The 16,462-nt window shown below is 47.6% G+C and overlaps 1 protein-coding gene across 8 annotated transcripts in view; it reads left to right on the top strand.

Annotated features, from left to right (window-relative positions):
* The window catches only part of sei (seizure), a 325,563-nt gene that overhangs the window by 251,278 nt on the left and 57,823 nt on the right, over nucleotides 1-16,462 (top strand). For all 8 annotated transcript variants that reach the window (XM_070531711.1, XM_070531710.1, XM_070531712.1 and 5 more), the window contains one exon: nucleotides 15,019-15,262. In XM_070531711.1, coding sequence (XP_070387812.1) covers nucleotides 15,019-15,262 — 244 coding nt within the window. The remainder of the gene's footprint in view (nucleotides 1-15,018; nucleotides 15,263-16,462) is intronic.

Genomic DNA, 16,462 nt, shown 5'->3' on the forward strand with positions numbered 1-16,462 from the left:
AAGGCTTCTTTTTATATGGTGTAATTGAAAACCTAACACGAGAACATCCGCATCCGCAGAATTCGGTTATTCCACCTCTGTTTAACCTCTCTGACTTCCTATATACCATTTCTTCCTCTGTTGCCAAACAAGCCATTGGCTGACCTCCTCGCTATTTATCAAATTCGGTAGCGCAATGCACTTCTCACGCCATAAAGGTTATCATTTTTTAAAAATGATTGGCTTTCGCATCTGGAGACGTCATCTGCTGCCGCCGAAGCTAGGAAAGGCGGAAAGAAAACAAAAGCTGAAGAGAAGTGAATGGTTGAAGCGAGCGCTAGCCCGGGGCTCGCTTAACCGCGAGCAACAACGGCAGTCAGCGTCTCGAAGCACCACACCTTGTTCAACAGCCGGATGCCGTCTCGAAAGAGCGGGTCGCTGAACTATTTATGGGATATAAAAGGGAAGCTGTTGGTCTCGCGGTGCGCCGAATCGCTTTTTTGAAGGCGCCGAAATGGCGGCTCTGAATAGCTGTTGTTGTAGGACGCTGGCTGTTGAAGCCAGCTTAGGCAGCTTCCTCTTAACTGTTCGGAAGTCGATCACCACCGTGACTTCCCTGTAAAGTTTGCTCTCCACGTAAACCGCAGGCCCTGAACAACATCGCGGACCCCGATGTCGTAGCAGTGATAGAGATATACAATGCACTTAGAGAAAGGAAGGAGTCAACCCATGGGCGTCTGGGTTGCTACCCTGCACAGGGGAACAGGGGCAGAGGGGAAGAAAAGAAAGAAGTGAGGGAGGAAGGGAACGTGGCGTTAGCAGCAGGCAGAAGCAAAAGTGCCCAAACGTCCTACAGTTACTCGTTCAGGCTAGCCAATCTCAGAAATCGTAGCAATGCGTGCATTGCTTTCTTAGAGGTTAATTGGAAGAGAGCATCCGGTTTGCCACCTTACAATGGAGGAGCAGTGCTGAGGGAAGACAGAAAGATTAAATTATTGAAAAAAAAAATTCAGTGCCATTCCACTCTGTGAAGGTAGATGACCACCGAAGCTATGTATGAGGGCCCTTTAATGGCGAACTGTCCATTGCCATGTGTCAGACGCCGTATGTACATAAATGGAAGGCGAGGTACGATGAGTCGCTCCTCCACGATGATGAGCCTCGGAAGACAATGATGCACCTGGGGGTGTACATACGCATGTACAGTTGCAAATCATGGCACGACACCTTTTACTGAGGATTCCTGGCCCGTAGAACAGACACGCATCTCACCACACTCCTAGGGCACATGCTGCTTCCCTCTAGCCAAGGTGTCGCTGTCGTTTACATTATTTAACTTATTTACGTCGCTGCCGTTTTCGTTACAAGCAGCGCTGACGCTGATACCGGTGCAGCGACCTACTTCGAACCAGAGTCATGTGCGTTGTTCACGCTCGCTCCACCACGAAGAGAGCGAGACGAACCGACATATAGCCTGAATCTTAGTTCTCACCGGCGTGTTCCAGTTTCCGTCAACCCGTCAATACTGCTTAGCGTCCAGGGGCTTTGAAAAAGAAGATTCAACAACTAAAATCTAAGTTTAGCTTTTTTTTCGTTTGTTGGTACTTACCGACGTATCTTCATTCATAATGCCATTTAGTCTTCCATAGACACTACATTAAAGGATTACAAACTCACGAGGTATGAGCTTTTTTTTATTGAAATGAAAATAAAAGAAAAAGACGTAGTCACCATATAATGGTGACAAGGTATGAGCTGTTATTTATCTTTTGCTTATTATCGACGCTGCTTAGCGTACTTCCTCGGAAGGTATTCATTTGCAGTTTTCTTAAGCATTCAAAGAGATGTTTACAAACTAGCCCGGCAAGCATTTTTGCTTGATAATTTATTGTTACCACCGCATTCCTGCGCATACACAGAACAGAAAACAAACATTCATGTCCCCAAATGATAGCTATGTCGTGCTTTTATTACATTTTGTAGTCAGCGATGCTATTTAACGCATTGATTTTTCGCAATCAGCAACGTCCCTGAGCGGACTCGTTCGAAGTGCCAAACGACGTCTTCAAAGGCGCCCAGGAAGGAGGCTGCACAATGGCAAATATTACGTTTTCTTCTTCTTCTTTTTTTGTCACTTAGCCAAGGCATTTGCTGTCTTATGCAGCGGAAAAGGCATCACGTTTTACAGATACACCGAGAAAAGAAAGTTGCGAAGCATCAAGCACGATTTGATTTCAATTTATCGTGACGACCCCATTGGGCAGCCAAGAGCATTCATTCCCCACATTTTCCCGCTGCCGAAGGACACCTTCTGTGTGGCGCGTCGCGCGAACGCCGCTAATCGCATGTTGGCTGCGCGCGAGACCGAGAAATAAACTGAGGCAAGGAGGTCCGAGAAAAGACACAGAGGCAAAAACATAAGAAATAAAGGGTGAACGCGAAACAGGCTGCCATTTTCGTTCTGCTCTGCGCCAAGCCCCTTTTTTGGAAATGGAGCCACGGCCACACGTAGTGCTTGGCCGACGATGAGGGACCCAGCGCGGTGCGGCAGGTGCATTTTCTTCGGCCGCTCTTTCATCGATCTCGTGTTTTGATCCTGAATCCTTTATTTCTTGCTCTCTCTCTCTTTCTTCTTTCTTTTTTTTTTCTCGCGTGTTCCGTCTTGACTCTTGATCGTTTCATTTCTTTGGCTGAAACGCCTTGACTTCAGGCCCACCGTCGACCTCCTCCCCACTCAACGCAAACTCCTTTCCCCTTTCTCTCCCCCCTATTTTCATTCACGTTTTGAGCGTGCGAGTATGTGTATTCTTGGAAAGAACAAGCGCGAGGGTTGGAAACACCCCGCTTGATCTCGTTTTATTATTCATTTATTGTCACCTCTGCGGACTTCATCCCACAGCGTGCGTGCTTACGTTTGTGTGTGTGTGTATTTGTGTGTGCAAAATGGCACGCGCCGGTGCGCACTCACTTAAAGACCTTACAGGAGTAGAACGCGGCCGAAAGCAATAAAATGCCACCATTTCTCGGCCTTTTTTGTGCAGTTCGTTTCTTTTTCTTTGCAGAAAGCTGACAAAAAAAAACTATTCTACGTTGCAAGCGTTCAAAATTCTCCACCGAGAACATGTTAGCGGGTTGTGCGCGCCTTCGTGTGTGCGCATGTGTGTGTGTGTGTGTGGGCGGTCTCTTTTCAACGGAAGCCGCAATCTTTTCCATCCGTACCGTGTTTACCGAGCAAGCGCGGTACAGATGGACACTTCCACCACACCTCCCGAGCGCGAAGAGCAAACAGACGCTTGAAGTGAACGCTTCGTAAACAAGTAAACATCGCGTCGCGTGTGTATTGGAGATGTAGCAATGGCCGCGCAGAGAAACGCAAATAGATCGTCATCGTCCGTACGCCAAAGTCAGCCTTAGAAAGACATGAATGAGATCTCTTCTGTCTGTGTTGTTTCACTGCATCGGAACAGCTCGGTGCAAAGGCAAGTCGATCTTTTCTAGCGGCACGAAAAAAACGACGAGCGGGGCTGCAAGTGTAGAAAGCGTGGGAAGGTCTGCCTAATGTAAGGCGCTATAAATGGTTAGTGATATGAAGACACGAAACAGGGGTAACTGGCTAGGAAACGTTATTGCGTCGAGCTATATTTCAGTATACCGGCCCAAAGAAATTACTACCTTTAATGGCAACACATTCTATGCAGAGAGCTCTTTTACGACCGTGGTATAAAAGCAGGGCGCTGGTGAAAAGGTCTCAAAATATTTCTTCATTTCCTTTCGGTTGCTGGTAAATGTCTTCAAAACGCGGGAACGAAGTGATTCTAACATTGCATGCGCTTGTATTTGCTGCCTATACATGTAAGCTTGTTTCCATTTCTTCCTTATAAATAAATACACAAATAAAGAAATCTGACGAGCGAAGGCAGGCTCTCTAGCCCGATGAAGACAACTCACAGTTGTTCAATGCTCGGCGCCTCTTCGAAATGCTCCCGCTTTATGTAGAAATGTGCCACCGGGTCTTATCGTTGCAGAGATCGTAGCATCCCGAATCTTGAGGGGAAAAAAACGAAGGAAAGAAGAAAGAAGGCAAGAAAGAAGCAAGGCTTTCCGCATTGCCTATAACAGCAACTAAAGAAAGCGTGGTGTGGTAACGGGCTAATCGCAGAGGAGCCGGATCGGTATCCGCGTAGCTACCAGTTTTATTACGAAGCAAGAAAAAAGAAGTGAAGTGAGGAAAATAAACTTCACGCCAATGGGACTGTAGCTTGCTTGAAATACACTTACTTCACAGCGAAAAAATCTCGATACAAGTACCGGCCTTTAACAAAACACACAGATGTGCGTGCACACAGTGAGAAACAGAGCAATATATATATATCATAAGACAGAGGGCTGAACTGGGGAAAAAAAAGACACTCTGACTACAGCGAAACAACACGTTTGATCTCGTAGGTTTCCGAACAGCGCCGTCCTTTCTGGGCCAATGTTTGCCTGCATGAAGGAGAAGCTTTGTGGCAAATGAGCAAAAAAAAATAAATGAATGAGTAAATTCAAAGAAAGCCAACACAGACACGCCAGATGCCACACAGGCTACAAGGGGGCTGAAGAAAGACTACCAGCACTCTTCTTGCTGTGGGAACGGACGAGTTGCAGAGGAAGGAGTCGGGAGGGGCAGAGAGGGGGACGAGCATGTGGTGGAGAGGGCAGTCTGTATTGAGCTGTGGTGACACCGTTCTTCGAGTCCAAGGGCGCCGCTCGGCGATGACTGAAAGAGTGCGCGCGGCGCGTATTTCCCAGAATAGATTTTGCACTGGAATCGGGCCACCTCCGTCGCGTTTTGTTCCGAGGCCCAGTTATTTGTTATTTTTCTTTATCGACTCGCCGCGTCGCGCTAGCCGTTCACTTGTTAACAACGTCATTCGAACCCTTGTGCTTTCTTCACATCGGCTCTTTGTATATAGAACGGTGAAACTAACGGAGACGTTTCGCGAACGCCCACTATGATTATGATTGGCTCTGTCGTTATTTTTGTTTGGAGCACCTCTGCCTGCGCTATAGTTTAGGGCATTCGTTCAGTTTACGTTAATATTCACGACGGTGGTGGTGAGCGTGACGAAGGCTACATAATAGGAGTATTTTTTCTTTATTTTGCTTCACCCAAAACCAAGAGGGGTTGTCAAGTGAACGTTTCGGTATTTATGAGAATGGTTTTGGACAGCGCGTGAAAACGCGACAAGACCCTACAAAACGAGTGTGGACTAACAAGCGATTCGTAGGGATTTTTGTGGCTGTACGATCATTTAGAAGGATTTTACCAGCTCGAAATGTAAACAAACCATTTCGGTAACATGATATGTGCTGCATTATGTCGTCTCGTACCTGTTTTCCAGTCGTACTCTTAGAGCTCTAACCTTCTTTTATAGAGACGAGGTGATTCCGAATTGGGCAATAAACCTAAGCAGCTACTCGCGGGAAAAGTCGAATGTTTAGTTGTACAAGCCATCCAACTTTATATATATATATCCAAATACCAAATGTCTCCTGCGTTGCGAATAGGGGCTTCTCCGCACACACTTGTGCGAGAAGTGGTGCACCCTTTACAGGAGCCGTAATTTGGCAATACGGGTTTCGCATTTTCAGGATAATAATAATAATAATAATAATAATAATAATAATAATAATAATAATAATAATAATAATAATAATAATAATAATAATAATAACCCTTTAGATTTGAATAGTAGTGAGAGCTCGTAATTACCTATGAAATTAAATCACGGCTGTGTGAGCCTCGCACAAAATCTATTGTGCACCAGAGCAAAAATGAAGACTGAATTGTAAGAAGCGGTGATTCCGGCCACGTGTTAGTTGCCGGTCAACCAATAGCTGCCTACATGTCAGCCCATATTTGCTAAAGCCTGTTTCCCACAATATATTTTGAGTTCGTGCTCCGGTGAAATGCGTTAAGGGCATTGCTCTGCAACAGTAATTCATGGTAATACAACATACTGAACTGTAAATGATAAGTCGAGCACGTGATTGGGTATACTTTTTCAGGGTGGGGGGGGGAGGAGGAGGAAGGATTCGATTTCTAGTTCGGTATGTTAATTTGGCGTAACCGGTACGCAAATGTCAGTGTGGTCGGAGACTGAAAAAATTAGTCATAGATAGTTCAGACTGTCAGTTTAAACGCAGGAAGCTGCGGTGAGGTATCCCTTCGTCCTGCATAGTTGTCTGCGACAGTATTATAGTTGCACTGAACATACACGTTATTGCATGAATTTTTCTTTCATTTTCGTCTCTCTTTGTATAACGCATCGTCCTACTTCCGCAGTAATATGGAGATTGCACATCGTAGCACCGGCACGCAGAGCTGTACCTACGAAACACGAAGAATCTCTTTTCAACAAGAAAAAAGCAAAGAAGAAGTAATGCAGTGAAGTGTTGGTGCGATCATGTTTTTATGCGAAGCATATTACGAGAGCTCAACCCAGCTCCTCAGGCGCGGCGGTGTCGCCATGAAACCACGTGACACCGTGACGTCACGACAGAGGAGAAGTGGCTTTGGCTCAACTCTTGCAAGACGGGCTGGGTGGGAATCGAACCAGGGTCTCCGGAGTGTGGGACGGAGACGCTACCACTGAGCCACGAGTACGATGCTTCAAAGCGGTACAGAAGCGCCTCTAGTGAATGCGGTGTTGCTATAGAAACGAGCTGTTTCTAAGGCGTGCGTCTCTTGCTCAGGCGCACATTTCGTTGCCGCGCCGAACGCTGCTTTGCTCGACGCTCACCGCGTCCAATGCGGGGCGCGTAGTCGCTGCCCTGTAGCCCATTGTCTTACACCCCTTGGCGGGTCGACGGGAACGCTGTCGCGTTCCACTCTTGAAGGCGAAGCAGTAATGCGTGAGTTGTTTCTTCGTCTAGCCGAACCAAATATAGCCAAGCAACAGCAGTTCACCAGGCTAAACAGTGGTTCAACAACTAAAATAAAGGCTAGTATGCTTCGCATCCTGGGCTTAACCTTACCTAAGCCACAGCCATTTTTTTCTTATGTCGGGGCGTGACCGTTGTGGCAAAGACGCAGCACGGTGCTTCGCACTGTTAGCAACAGTCACGAATATCAGTATGACATTTTAGACCTGTATTGGACGCTGGAAACGTTACACCATACCTTACTCGAAGGCTGTCGCTCGCAACACGCCTTTAGGTGCGCGTTAACGACGGTAGGGATGCGCCAGCGTAGAAATATGCACTAGACAGTCTTAGCCTGACACGCGTGCACTACCAATGCTGCATTGCCGTTATGCTGTTGATGTCGCTGCCATTAGTTACGTCTCAGCTAAGAAAACTTTTGTTTGGCCCAACAACGTTAACGCTGATAATGCGTAGGATGTGTTGCTGATTTAGAGAGAATTCGAGAAAACGCGGCAGTACCATTGGAAAGTGAGTATGTTAAGATGTCTGATTAGACACGTTACAGCAGTATATTGCGATCCCCTATAGGTCTAGTCAGTGGTCACGGGGTTTACTAGGGCAGAAAACGGAGGCGACACTTGCCTTCTTTGATTTCGAACACCGACGCCCCAATGGCTTCATTGCGTGACGTCGTGGACTTCTCAGCATAAGGAGTAATTGTTTTATTTTTTTTCTCCGGACGATTCCCACCAGAGATGCGAGGATTAATGTTCGCGTATTTTTGAATGCACGGTGATCTTCTTGAAGGGACCTGTGTCAGTGAGACGTGGCCACAACTGCGACAACTTGAAGTTTCGGAACCCCGCATTTCTCCTTCGCGCTGCTTTCGTTACATCAAGCCACTAAGCCTGATATAATGCAGCTGTTATTCATCGCAGAAGTGTTATCTGTACATCCATGTCAGGATAATGTTGTTGCTGTAATGTATCTAAGTATATATAGGTGACAAATTATTCGAACAACGATGACAGCAGCGTGCAGCTATGCACCGCAACAAACACAATAAGAGTTGTGTCACATTTTGGTCATTCAACAATTTCATGTGGCCTCTCCGCAATTACTGCAATTGCTCGCACGGCTCCATTTGTGCGTAATGTAGTACAAGTCACATGTTCACCTATATTCGATGGTTTCTGTTTGGCTTTGCGTTCACGTATTGGCGTTGCGGTGCCAGTGAGGCCAGCCGTCGACGCCAAAGTGCAAGTGGCGACATCTCTTGAAACGGCGACTGCCCAGCGTGAAAGACATAACATTGCTGCGCGCAGATGCTGCTATCTCAAAGTACCGAGAGAAGAGAAGCGACTGCATTACAATCATATCGATGGCAAAACTTTCGCGCTACGAAGTAAGCAGAGCACGATCGACATCGTGGCGATAGTTCTGTTTCCGTCGAGGTAATGGTCTCTATTAACTACAGCACCAACAAGGTTGCACGGCCCGACAGCGCTTTTTTCACTGTAAACGCACTGCGTTTGCCGCACTCTCCGGTCTGGCAGGTCGGGGTCATTTTGCGCGTCCGTGTCGTTTTCCTGTGTGTTATCCCCACGCCACGGTTGTGCACGGCATGGCCCAGTGAAGGCCGGTAGAGGGCGAGGGGGGCGGAAGAAGCGTGCGTGACCGGGCCACGTACGGCATCGACCCTGGCGGCCTTGGACTCCATTCCGGCCGGCGGCGACGGTGGCAGCGCCACCTGGTGGCTGTCCGCCGCCCACTCTACTCTCCAGCTGCCTGCACCGGCACTCACTGCTATGGTCGCTTGCTCGGAGAGCGAAAGGCAGCAAACAACGGAAAAACGAAAAATTGGGGGCCGCGTGTACTACACGGAGCAGCCTTGTTTGTCCTGACTGTCTGTTCTCGTTGACCGTGGCGCTGGTTGTATAGTGTCTCACGATGAGAGGGATGGGCCGACCCTCGCGTGCACGCCGGGTCTAACACGAATGGGAACGATTACGCTGAATTCGGGAAGCGATTGCTGCAGTAACTGTGGTTTCGAACTCTGTGTCTGTCGTATGTGCCGAGTAGATCTAGGGGAAAGTGGTGTATCACATTGGGAGAGTTCGCTGTTGGGCATGTTGGTCAACAGTCATTAAACTGAAACAACAGCACGAACGAAAGTGCAAATAATCGCTAAGTGGATCTATTTTCCGTCCACCTCCCTTCCATAGCCTGTTCGTGCGCGCTGTTTTTCGGTTTAGTGAACCTGTGGTACGTATTTTAAAGAAAGCGCTACGTGAGAACAAGGCTAAGCGATGCTCCGTGATACTGATAAAGGAGTCCCTTTCATACGGTCGTACGCTGTGCGGCAGGTGACGAGCCACTTCATGTGGTATGTAGTAAATTATAGAAAAAACACTTGTAGCGTGGTGACAAGTGTAATGCGACATAAATAATAACGAAGTATTCTGTAGCTAGGTTGGGATCGTATGGAAACGGCTTATTTAATTTTTGCTATCACCCTGCAGCTGGTGATACCAGAAGATATCAAAATGACGGCAACCCTATTTTTCAACCCCTTTCTCAGCTAGATGCACTTCTCTACCCATTAATAGTTTACCACTGGAAGAAATGCGGGATCTGTCAGCAGAACATAAATTGGTCAATATGGATGAAAAATAAAATTTGCGTGAAGGTACATTTCACGGCCAGTGTACCCGTGGGTACAGGAATCGAAAGAAGTGGAAAATGAAATTAATTGCTTAATGTTTTGTCTGTGGAAAGCACTGAACAGAAAGCTTTTTCGTCAAACGCAGGTTAAGAGAAAAATAGGGAAGATATTCAAGCTTCTCAGAAATGTTTGTTGTGATGGATATGGTGAATAATTTAACATATGGTGATTAATAGCACATAAATCACTACAAGCTCTAGAATTTTTCTCTTGCCATTTTGTCAGTAGTGAGTCATTTATATTACAGTGAAAGCTGTATTTGACTAACCTTCCGTAGTTTTTCAGCGTCCAGCAACAGAAACGGACTTGGCGATTTCTAGGAAACCCATACACAATGGGTTTCATTGTTTGCTTTGTGTGTGACCACATACGCATGCAGTGCGGCAGCGCAGATGTCAAAATGCTGAACAAATTAGAACGCTTGGCGTGAGAAATAGTGTGACGTCAAGGTCATCGCAGCTTATAAGCAGGAGACGTATCGGCGCTAAAAACAGCTGCGTTTTCGATGTGGCGGACATGTATAGTTCGTACACCCGAAGAACAACATGCGTACTAGGAGCGACGGAGGGAAGAACTGGCGAAGAACGTCCTAGGATGCTGAAGGAAAACGACAATCGCTAGCTCGGGCAACCGTTCCGCTCTGTGAAGAAGGAATGGCAGCGAAAGCACCTTGCTTTTCCTTTGTGAACTTTGACTGTCGTCAGCTTTTGCTGCCATTCTATCTTCACAGAGTGGAATGGTCGTCACCTATTTTCATTAGAAAATGCCACCATGCACCGCAGTAGTATCGAAGCGTCATTGTAAACACGAGGACAAGTGTGGAAGGAGCACGCAAAACTATCAGTGATGTTCAACTGAACTGTGTCGGAATTTTGAGCGATTTCAGAAGGGTGGGGCATATTCGTGAATCACTACGTTTCTGGTTGCCTTCTATTTCTCATCACATGGACAGTCAGCAGAAGACGGTGACTGCCAATTTGAAGAGTGTACAGTTTAGAAATGGTCGTATTTTAATCTGGGGTATAGGTAATGCACAAAACACCACGCATGCAAAACTAAAGTGTTCTCGACACAGTGGGAGTTCGAACAACAGGGCAGTATGCGCCTGTTTATTGAACAGTGCTACGTGTAAACTGCGTGATGACAATGAATTTACGTGTCTTCGATATTGTCCGTGTCTTCGTGCAAAAGCGGCACTTGTACGTAAGCTTCATGCGGGGAAAGAAATGGCAGCGTTGCATTGGCTCTATTGCTGTGCTCTTTTGTGCCAAATGTTTACTGTGCAGCTCTGCTTCGCGGCTTTTTGTATCGCCCTGGAATAGCCGCTTTGCGGTTTTCAATATTGTCAGCGCTCGCGCTTGTTAGGCCGGCGCAACAACTGCGCTTTTTGGGATTCACCAACCCAAGTCGCCCTCTTAGCAGAAACCCGTTCGCCCTAGCCTCGGTGCTTCCCCTGTTGCATCTGTTCATATCATTAAATGTTATACCTCTATTACTGGCTCCACAATTTTCAAGGCTTTTCTGTGAGGTCATCTCACGTGCGCGCATTCCATGCAAGGGCAGGGAAATCGCGTGCATTTTACCTGCAATTGCACCACACCGTCACAAAGCTCCATGTTCTTGAAAACCCTGTAATAAAGTTCTGACTTCACATTCTTTATTCTCCACGACGTTTCCGTTCACGAAGATACGAGTCTATAGCCTAGTATGTTGTTGTGCACTTTTATTGTGATTGCGCTCACACTAATTAAGCATAAGTTCGCGTTGACTTCGGCGACAGTAGAACGAAATGACTTCGTCCTTAATTTGCGTGCCATCGACAATATTAATGCAAATATTGCTGCGGCATTTTTATAACTATAATGGGAGTGTACCGATAATATTTAAATTTGAATTGCACCGTAAGTTCTTTTTAACATATTGACAGAATCGATTCAGAATGTTTTGCAGAACTCATTTAGAAGAATTAGCAACGTGGAAACGAACTTTTATAGGAAGAAAATGTAAAAAACAAAGTTGCAGTGGAAGATTGTGCAGGCGTTGCGTTATTCATCACACACAGGAACCGACGTTACCTGTTTCCTGTGTACCCTCTTCCGGTACCTTCTTTTTCAATGTTTATTTGCCCAGATGTAGATTCAACTTCAATGTAATAGCGGATCCGCCGGTTTTATGAATTATAGACTTTCCGGAATTTGTAAATTAGCCATGTTTAGTTTAATAGCTGCTGCGAGCCTATATTGTCTTATCTGTCCTGCCGAAAGAAGGCCTATAGAGTGCCTCTGTAACTGGTGGCAATTCATATTTTACCATCGCGCATTGTTAACGCTACTTCTCTACGCATTTTTTTTCTTCTTTTTTACATATGTAACTGCGGCGCGGAGCCGGTGTTTATTCCAGACAAGCGCCTTCACAGGAACTAAAAGATGTGCAGAAACGAATACTGGCCAAAATGCCACAAGCCTAAGCTGCGAGGCTGCGCATGCACTAAGCAGAGGAGCACAGAGCACGAATAAATGAACGAACACATCGCTCACGAAACAACGCTTCAGAGCACAACACACACGTACAAAAAAAATAATAAACAAGGCCGCACCTGCACACCTGACAAGTGTGATGTATACGCGGGGATCTAAAGCCAAGAGATTCCCGGGCATTAGGGCTCTTTCACGCATCAGGTGGCCGTGCCGCCTCACCACGCCAACGTGTGTTGGACGAATTCCCGGATTGGAACTTCGATTCGCCACGGCGGTAGGGAGAGGATCATCTCACTCACCTATGAGCGCTGTGCTTGCATGCGCCGTCTAAACTTGCTTGCCCGCTGCTGCTTCTGCTGCTTCTGCTGGCTCTGCTATTGGCTGCTACTGACTGTTGATGGCTGTCGTCCGCTGTCGGTCGCGCTAGGGACCAGCCTCAGTATCGCGGCGCCGTCGCTTTGAGGGAGAACCCGGTTGGGTGCCTCTTTGCTGCCTGCCTGTACTGGAAAGGGTGGCTCTGATGATAGGCGAAATCGTGTGCCCGTAAGGTGTAGACATCCGCGCCTGCACGCAATCTGCGAGTACGTTACACATGACATTACCTTGTTCTAAACATAAACAAACGGGAACGCAAGGTCGCTTCCGATAAGTGAAACGAGAGTGTCGACAAAGACTGCCAATTGTTTCTCAGTTAGCGCAAAGAGCACAGGCTTTTCCTACGTCAGCGCGCTGTTGTGGAGATTCGCCTATGCAAAGCCCAAAAGTGGATAAATTTATTATTGCCCATCTACTTTTGTGTTATACGCACGCTTTTACTCTCGAGACGACTTTTCCATAGCTCAAATTGGTGGGGGTATCATGCAAGGTGCCGAGGATGCGTCTGTAATGAAATGGACGCAACTTTTCGCGCAGGCTGAGGAAGTGACTGCGCTCATCAATTCTATTCCCAAAGCCACCAAGTTGATTACCCAATTTCGTTTATGGGACCAAGTAAACAATGCGATATTTTTTTTTAAGGCAACTAGCGTATTTCGGTTGCCTTTGGTAACTAACGGGTCAATCGGTAACAAGCATACCGTTACAAAACGCTATAAGTCCAGAGGCCCCGGTACGATAGGAGGCTCACGCGACAGTCCAGACACAAGGCGCTGCACATAGATGGCGCTACGACCACTGAGGCCGGTTTCTTTCGTCGCCAACAAAGCCTGCACGTGTCGCTGTTTGGCTGTGTCGTTCTTGGCGGCTTGTGTCGCATGTCTCCGCCGTCTAACGCCAGCGGCGGCGGAGAGTCGATGTGTGTAATAGACCTTGCAACAGAACGTACGCACTGATCTCGACCCGTTCGTGCGCGAGCAGAAAAAAAAAGAAGTAAGGAAAAGAACAATCGCGTTACGCTGCACCGGCGTCGCGCTGCCAATAGCGTTGTTGTCGCGCGAGCAAGGCCTCCCGGCACAAAAAAAAAAAAAAAGTCTTAGCTTAGCCGAGCCCAGTGTGGCCCGTTCGTTTGTCACGGGCGCTCTTCTGACCACGCGAGAGACCTGCTGCATGGATCGTGACTGTGTGTTTTATGTACCACTTATATCTTGCCAGCATGGGCGTTTGCCGTCAACCAGTCTCTTTTTTCTCTCTCTTTCCTACTCCCTTGGGTGTTTCACAATCTACATCTCACCGTGTCGCTGTTGTCGTGTGGTGACTATTTATTTGAATGTACAGTATGTGTGCTCGCAGAGCGCCGAAATATGTGTGTCCTCAGAAGTTGTAACTATGCCAGAGAAAAGAAAAGAAATAATAATACAGGCCAAATATATTTAAGCCTTGCTCGCATTTGTGCGCGAAGTGGGCCCGCTCGTCGCTGTGTCAGGGAACGGTTCGGGAACACTACGGAATTTGTGTATTTATTCGCTTTATAGTACAATTATATAATGTTTGATGGCGTCGCTTTTGCTAGTAATGTCAATTCTTAACGCGTCATGGTTTGAGGAAAAGAAGTTACGTGAAGGGGTGCCGCATCTTTGTTTAGATAGCGAAGTCTTATTGAGATTAAAAATAAAACACAGACCGATCTTAACGAGGCACGGCGTAGCAGGTTCTGTTCCCAATTGTTGGTGTCTGCCGCAACACCTTCTAGTCTTAAAGCTTGCGCTACAAGCATGCTCCCTAAGATTACTGATCTAGAACGTACTCAAAAAAATCCTCCGGAGCCTTGTTCAAACTCGACAGGAGGAGGACAGCCACATCATAAGGCCCCCAATGCGCTAACACTGAGAGCCTTTAAAGCGCAACGAAACAAGCAGTGGCCAATCTGTGCAATTGCGGCGTTCTCGATGCACTAGGTTGTTGAATACGTGCACGCGTTCCAAAGGGTATTGATTAAACGCTCAGCAATTGGGGGTCTGTGTGTCCATCTCATATCATGCGCACTGACTAGAGGGTGTGCGTAACAAACGGCTCTTTTAAGTGTACGCGCTTCAATGAATCAACTGTACGCCGTGCGTAAAAAAAAGAAAAAAAATTAGAGCCCTCACCACACTGGTGGTGATGATCATCTAGCGGGTACTGGCACAACCTGTGTGCGCCTGCAGGCATTTCTGCGCGATTTTCTCGAGTAAACAAACACTGCGGGCCGGGGGGATAGAAGAAAACTGCGCAACCTGTTACGATAGGCGAAGCCGACTCCGGGCAGGCCTCTAAAGTGCCTGCAACAGCTAAAACCACCGCTTTCGCGAGCGCGGGAAGGTTTGCCTCAGCGTTCCGTTACCGCGGCGTTGGGCTGATCCCCGACACAGCGGCGAGCGCGCGCAGGCCCTTCTTTAACGAAGAGAGAGAGAGAGAAGGCGCCGTTGCAGCGTGACGCTGGGTGCGAGGTACCGAGGGGCGCGCAACTCTAACTCCCGCTCCCCGTGGGGGTTGCGGCACCCGGAAACGCAGGTTCTGTCGCTGGGCGCGGACGTTCTCCCCGAGTATAAGCTGCAGAAGCCGAGGACGCACAAGTGGACCATCCTTCACTACTCGCCGTTCAAGGCGGTCTGGGACTGGGTCATCCTGCTGCTTGTCATCTACACGGCCATCTTCACGCCTTACGTGGCCGCCTTCCTATTGGACCAGCAGAGACCCGACTCGCGCCGCAACCGAAAGTACGGCGACGATCCCATCGTAGTCATCGACCTCATCGGTGCGTAATTTCCTCTCGGTGCCGTTCGCACCCCGAATTCTGGCGCTTCGCAATCTACTTCTGCATCTCTCGCCAGAACTGTGTCGTGAATGTCTGCTCTCCTAGCTCACAGTTATGCGTAGTACGCACTGAACCTGAGTTTACGATGGTTCGCTTGTTGACGAAATTTACGCGGTAACATTGTACACTGCATCTATGACCACTCAGGCCTCCAAATGCTAATGATAATTATGTACTTTACTGAACGGGGCATTACCGGAGTGTTGAAATGAAGATGTTCTCGGTGCTTATGACAAGGGTGATGATTATTTTTCTGCTCGGGTGAAACGAGCCGGAGAAACATCCACAGCGTGGGTAGATTAGCTCTGGACCCCTGCAACGGCGTATTTATAGTTTAGGTGACGCAGGAGAAGCAGCTATTGGCATCGAGTTCTATTGCAAGTTCGTGATATGAACTGAAACTTTCGTGCCGAAGGTCAGTCCGCCGACCTTAAGTGTATAGACTAGCGTGGCGTCAATCACAGCACGTAATAGCGTATAGTAACAGTAGCTTTTTACGGCGCTCGAGCAGCAAGGGGTTTTAGAACGAATGCTACTTGCCCAGCCGTTAAAGGAACCGGCTTAGACTAGTTCCTCCGTACAGAAAGACGGATTTGCAAAACTTGGACACAAAACAACGAGAAGCCCCAACACAAGCGCCAACTAAAAACTAAAAGGTCGCTTAGTGGCGAAAACAAAGCAAGACAAGGCCGATACAAAACCTATTTGCGCATGCTCGAGGGAAGGCAGCGCGCCCATCCGCCAATCGTGGACACGAGTAGGCAATCGCGAAAGATAATGGTTTAGGCATGACGATTCAGCTTTACGCAAGACAGTCGAAGGCTGGCGCGCACATGCTACCGCTATCAATAATCTGCCACGTCTAGACCATAGAGTGCACTACTTCAGTCCTATATCTGTACAGAACTCTACCTCTTTACTCTCTGCGAAGTTAGGAGTACGCTTGAAATCGCGACAGTGTATCGTAAGGTTAGACCGTGGGCATTTTAGCTGCGCGATTACAGTCCGCTCCGCTCTCAGAGGCGTGTGCTAGCAATTTACACACAACCGCTTAGCCTGGACGCTAGCGCGCTCGCACGCAAGGTTCATAGCGGCAACGAAACGTAGAACACTTCTCTAGCTCCACTATGAAGCCGATTT

This window comes from Dermacentor albipictus, chromosome 1 (assembly GCF_038994185.2).
Source record: "Dermacentor albipictus isolate Rhodes 1998 colony chromosome 1, USDA_Dalb.pri_finalv2, whole genome shotgun sequence".
NCBI classification, from domain to species: Eukaryota; Metazoa; Arthropoda; class Arachnida; order Ixodida; family Ixodidae; genus Dermacentor; species Dermacentor albipictus.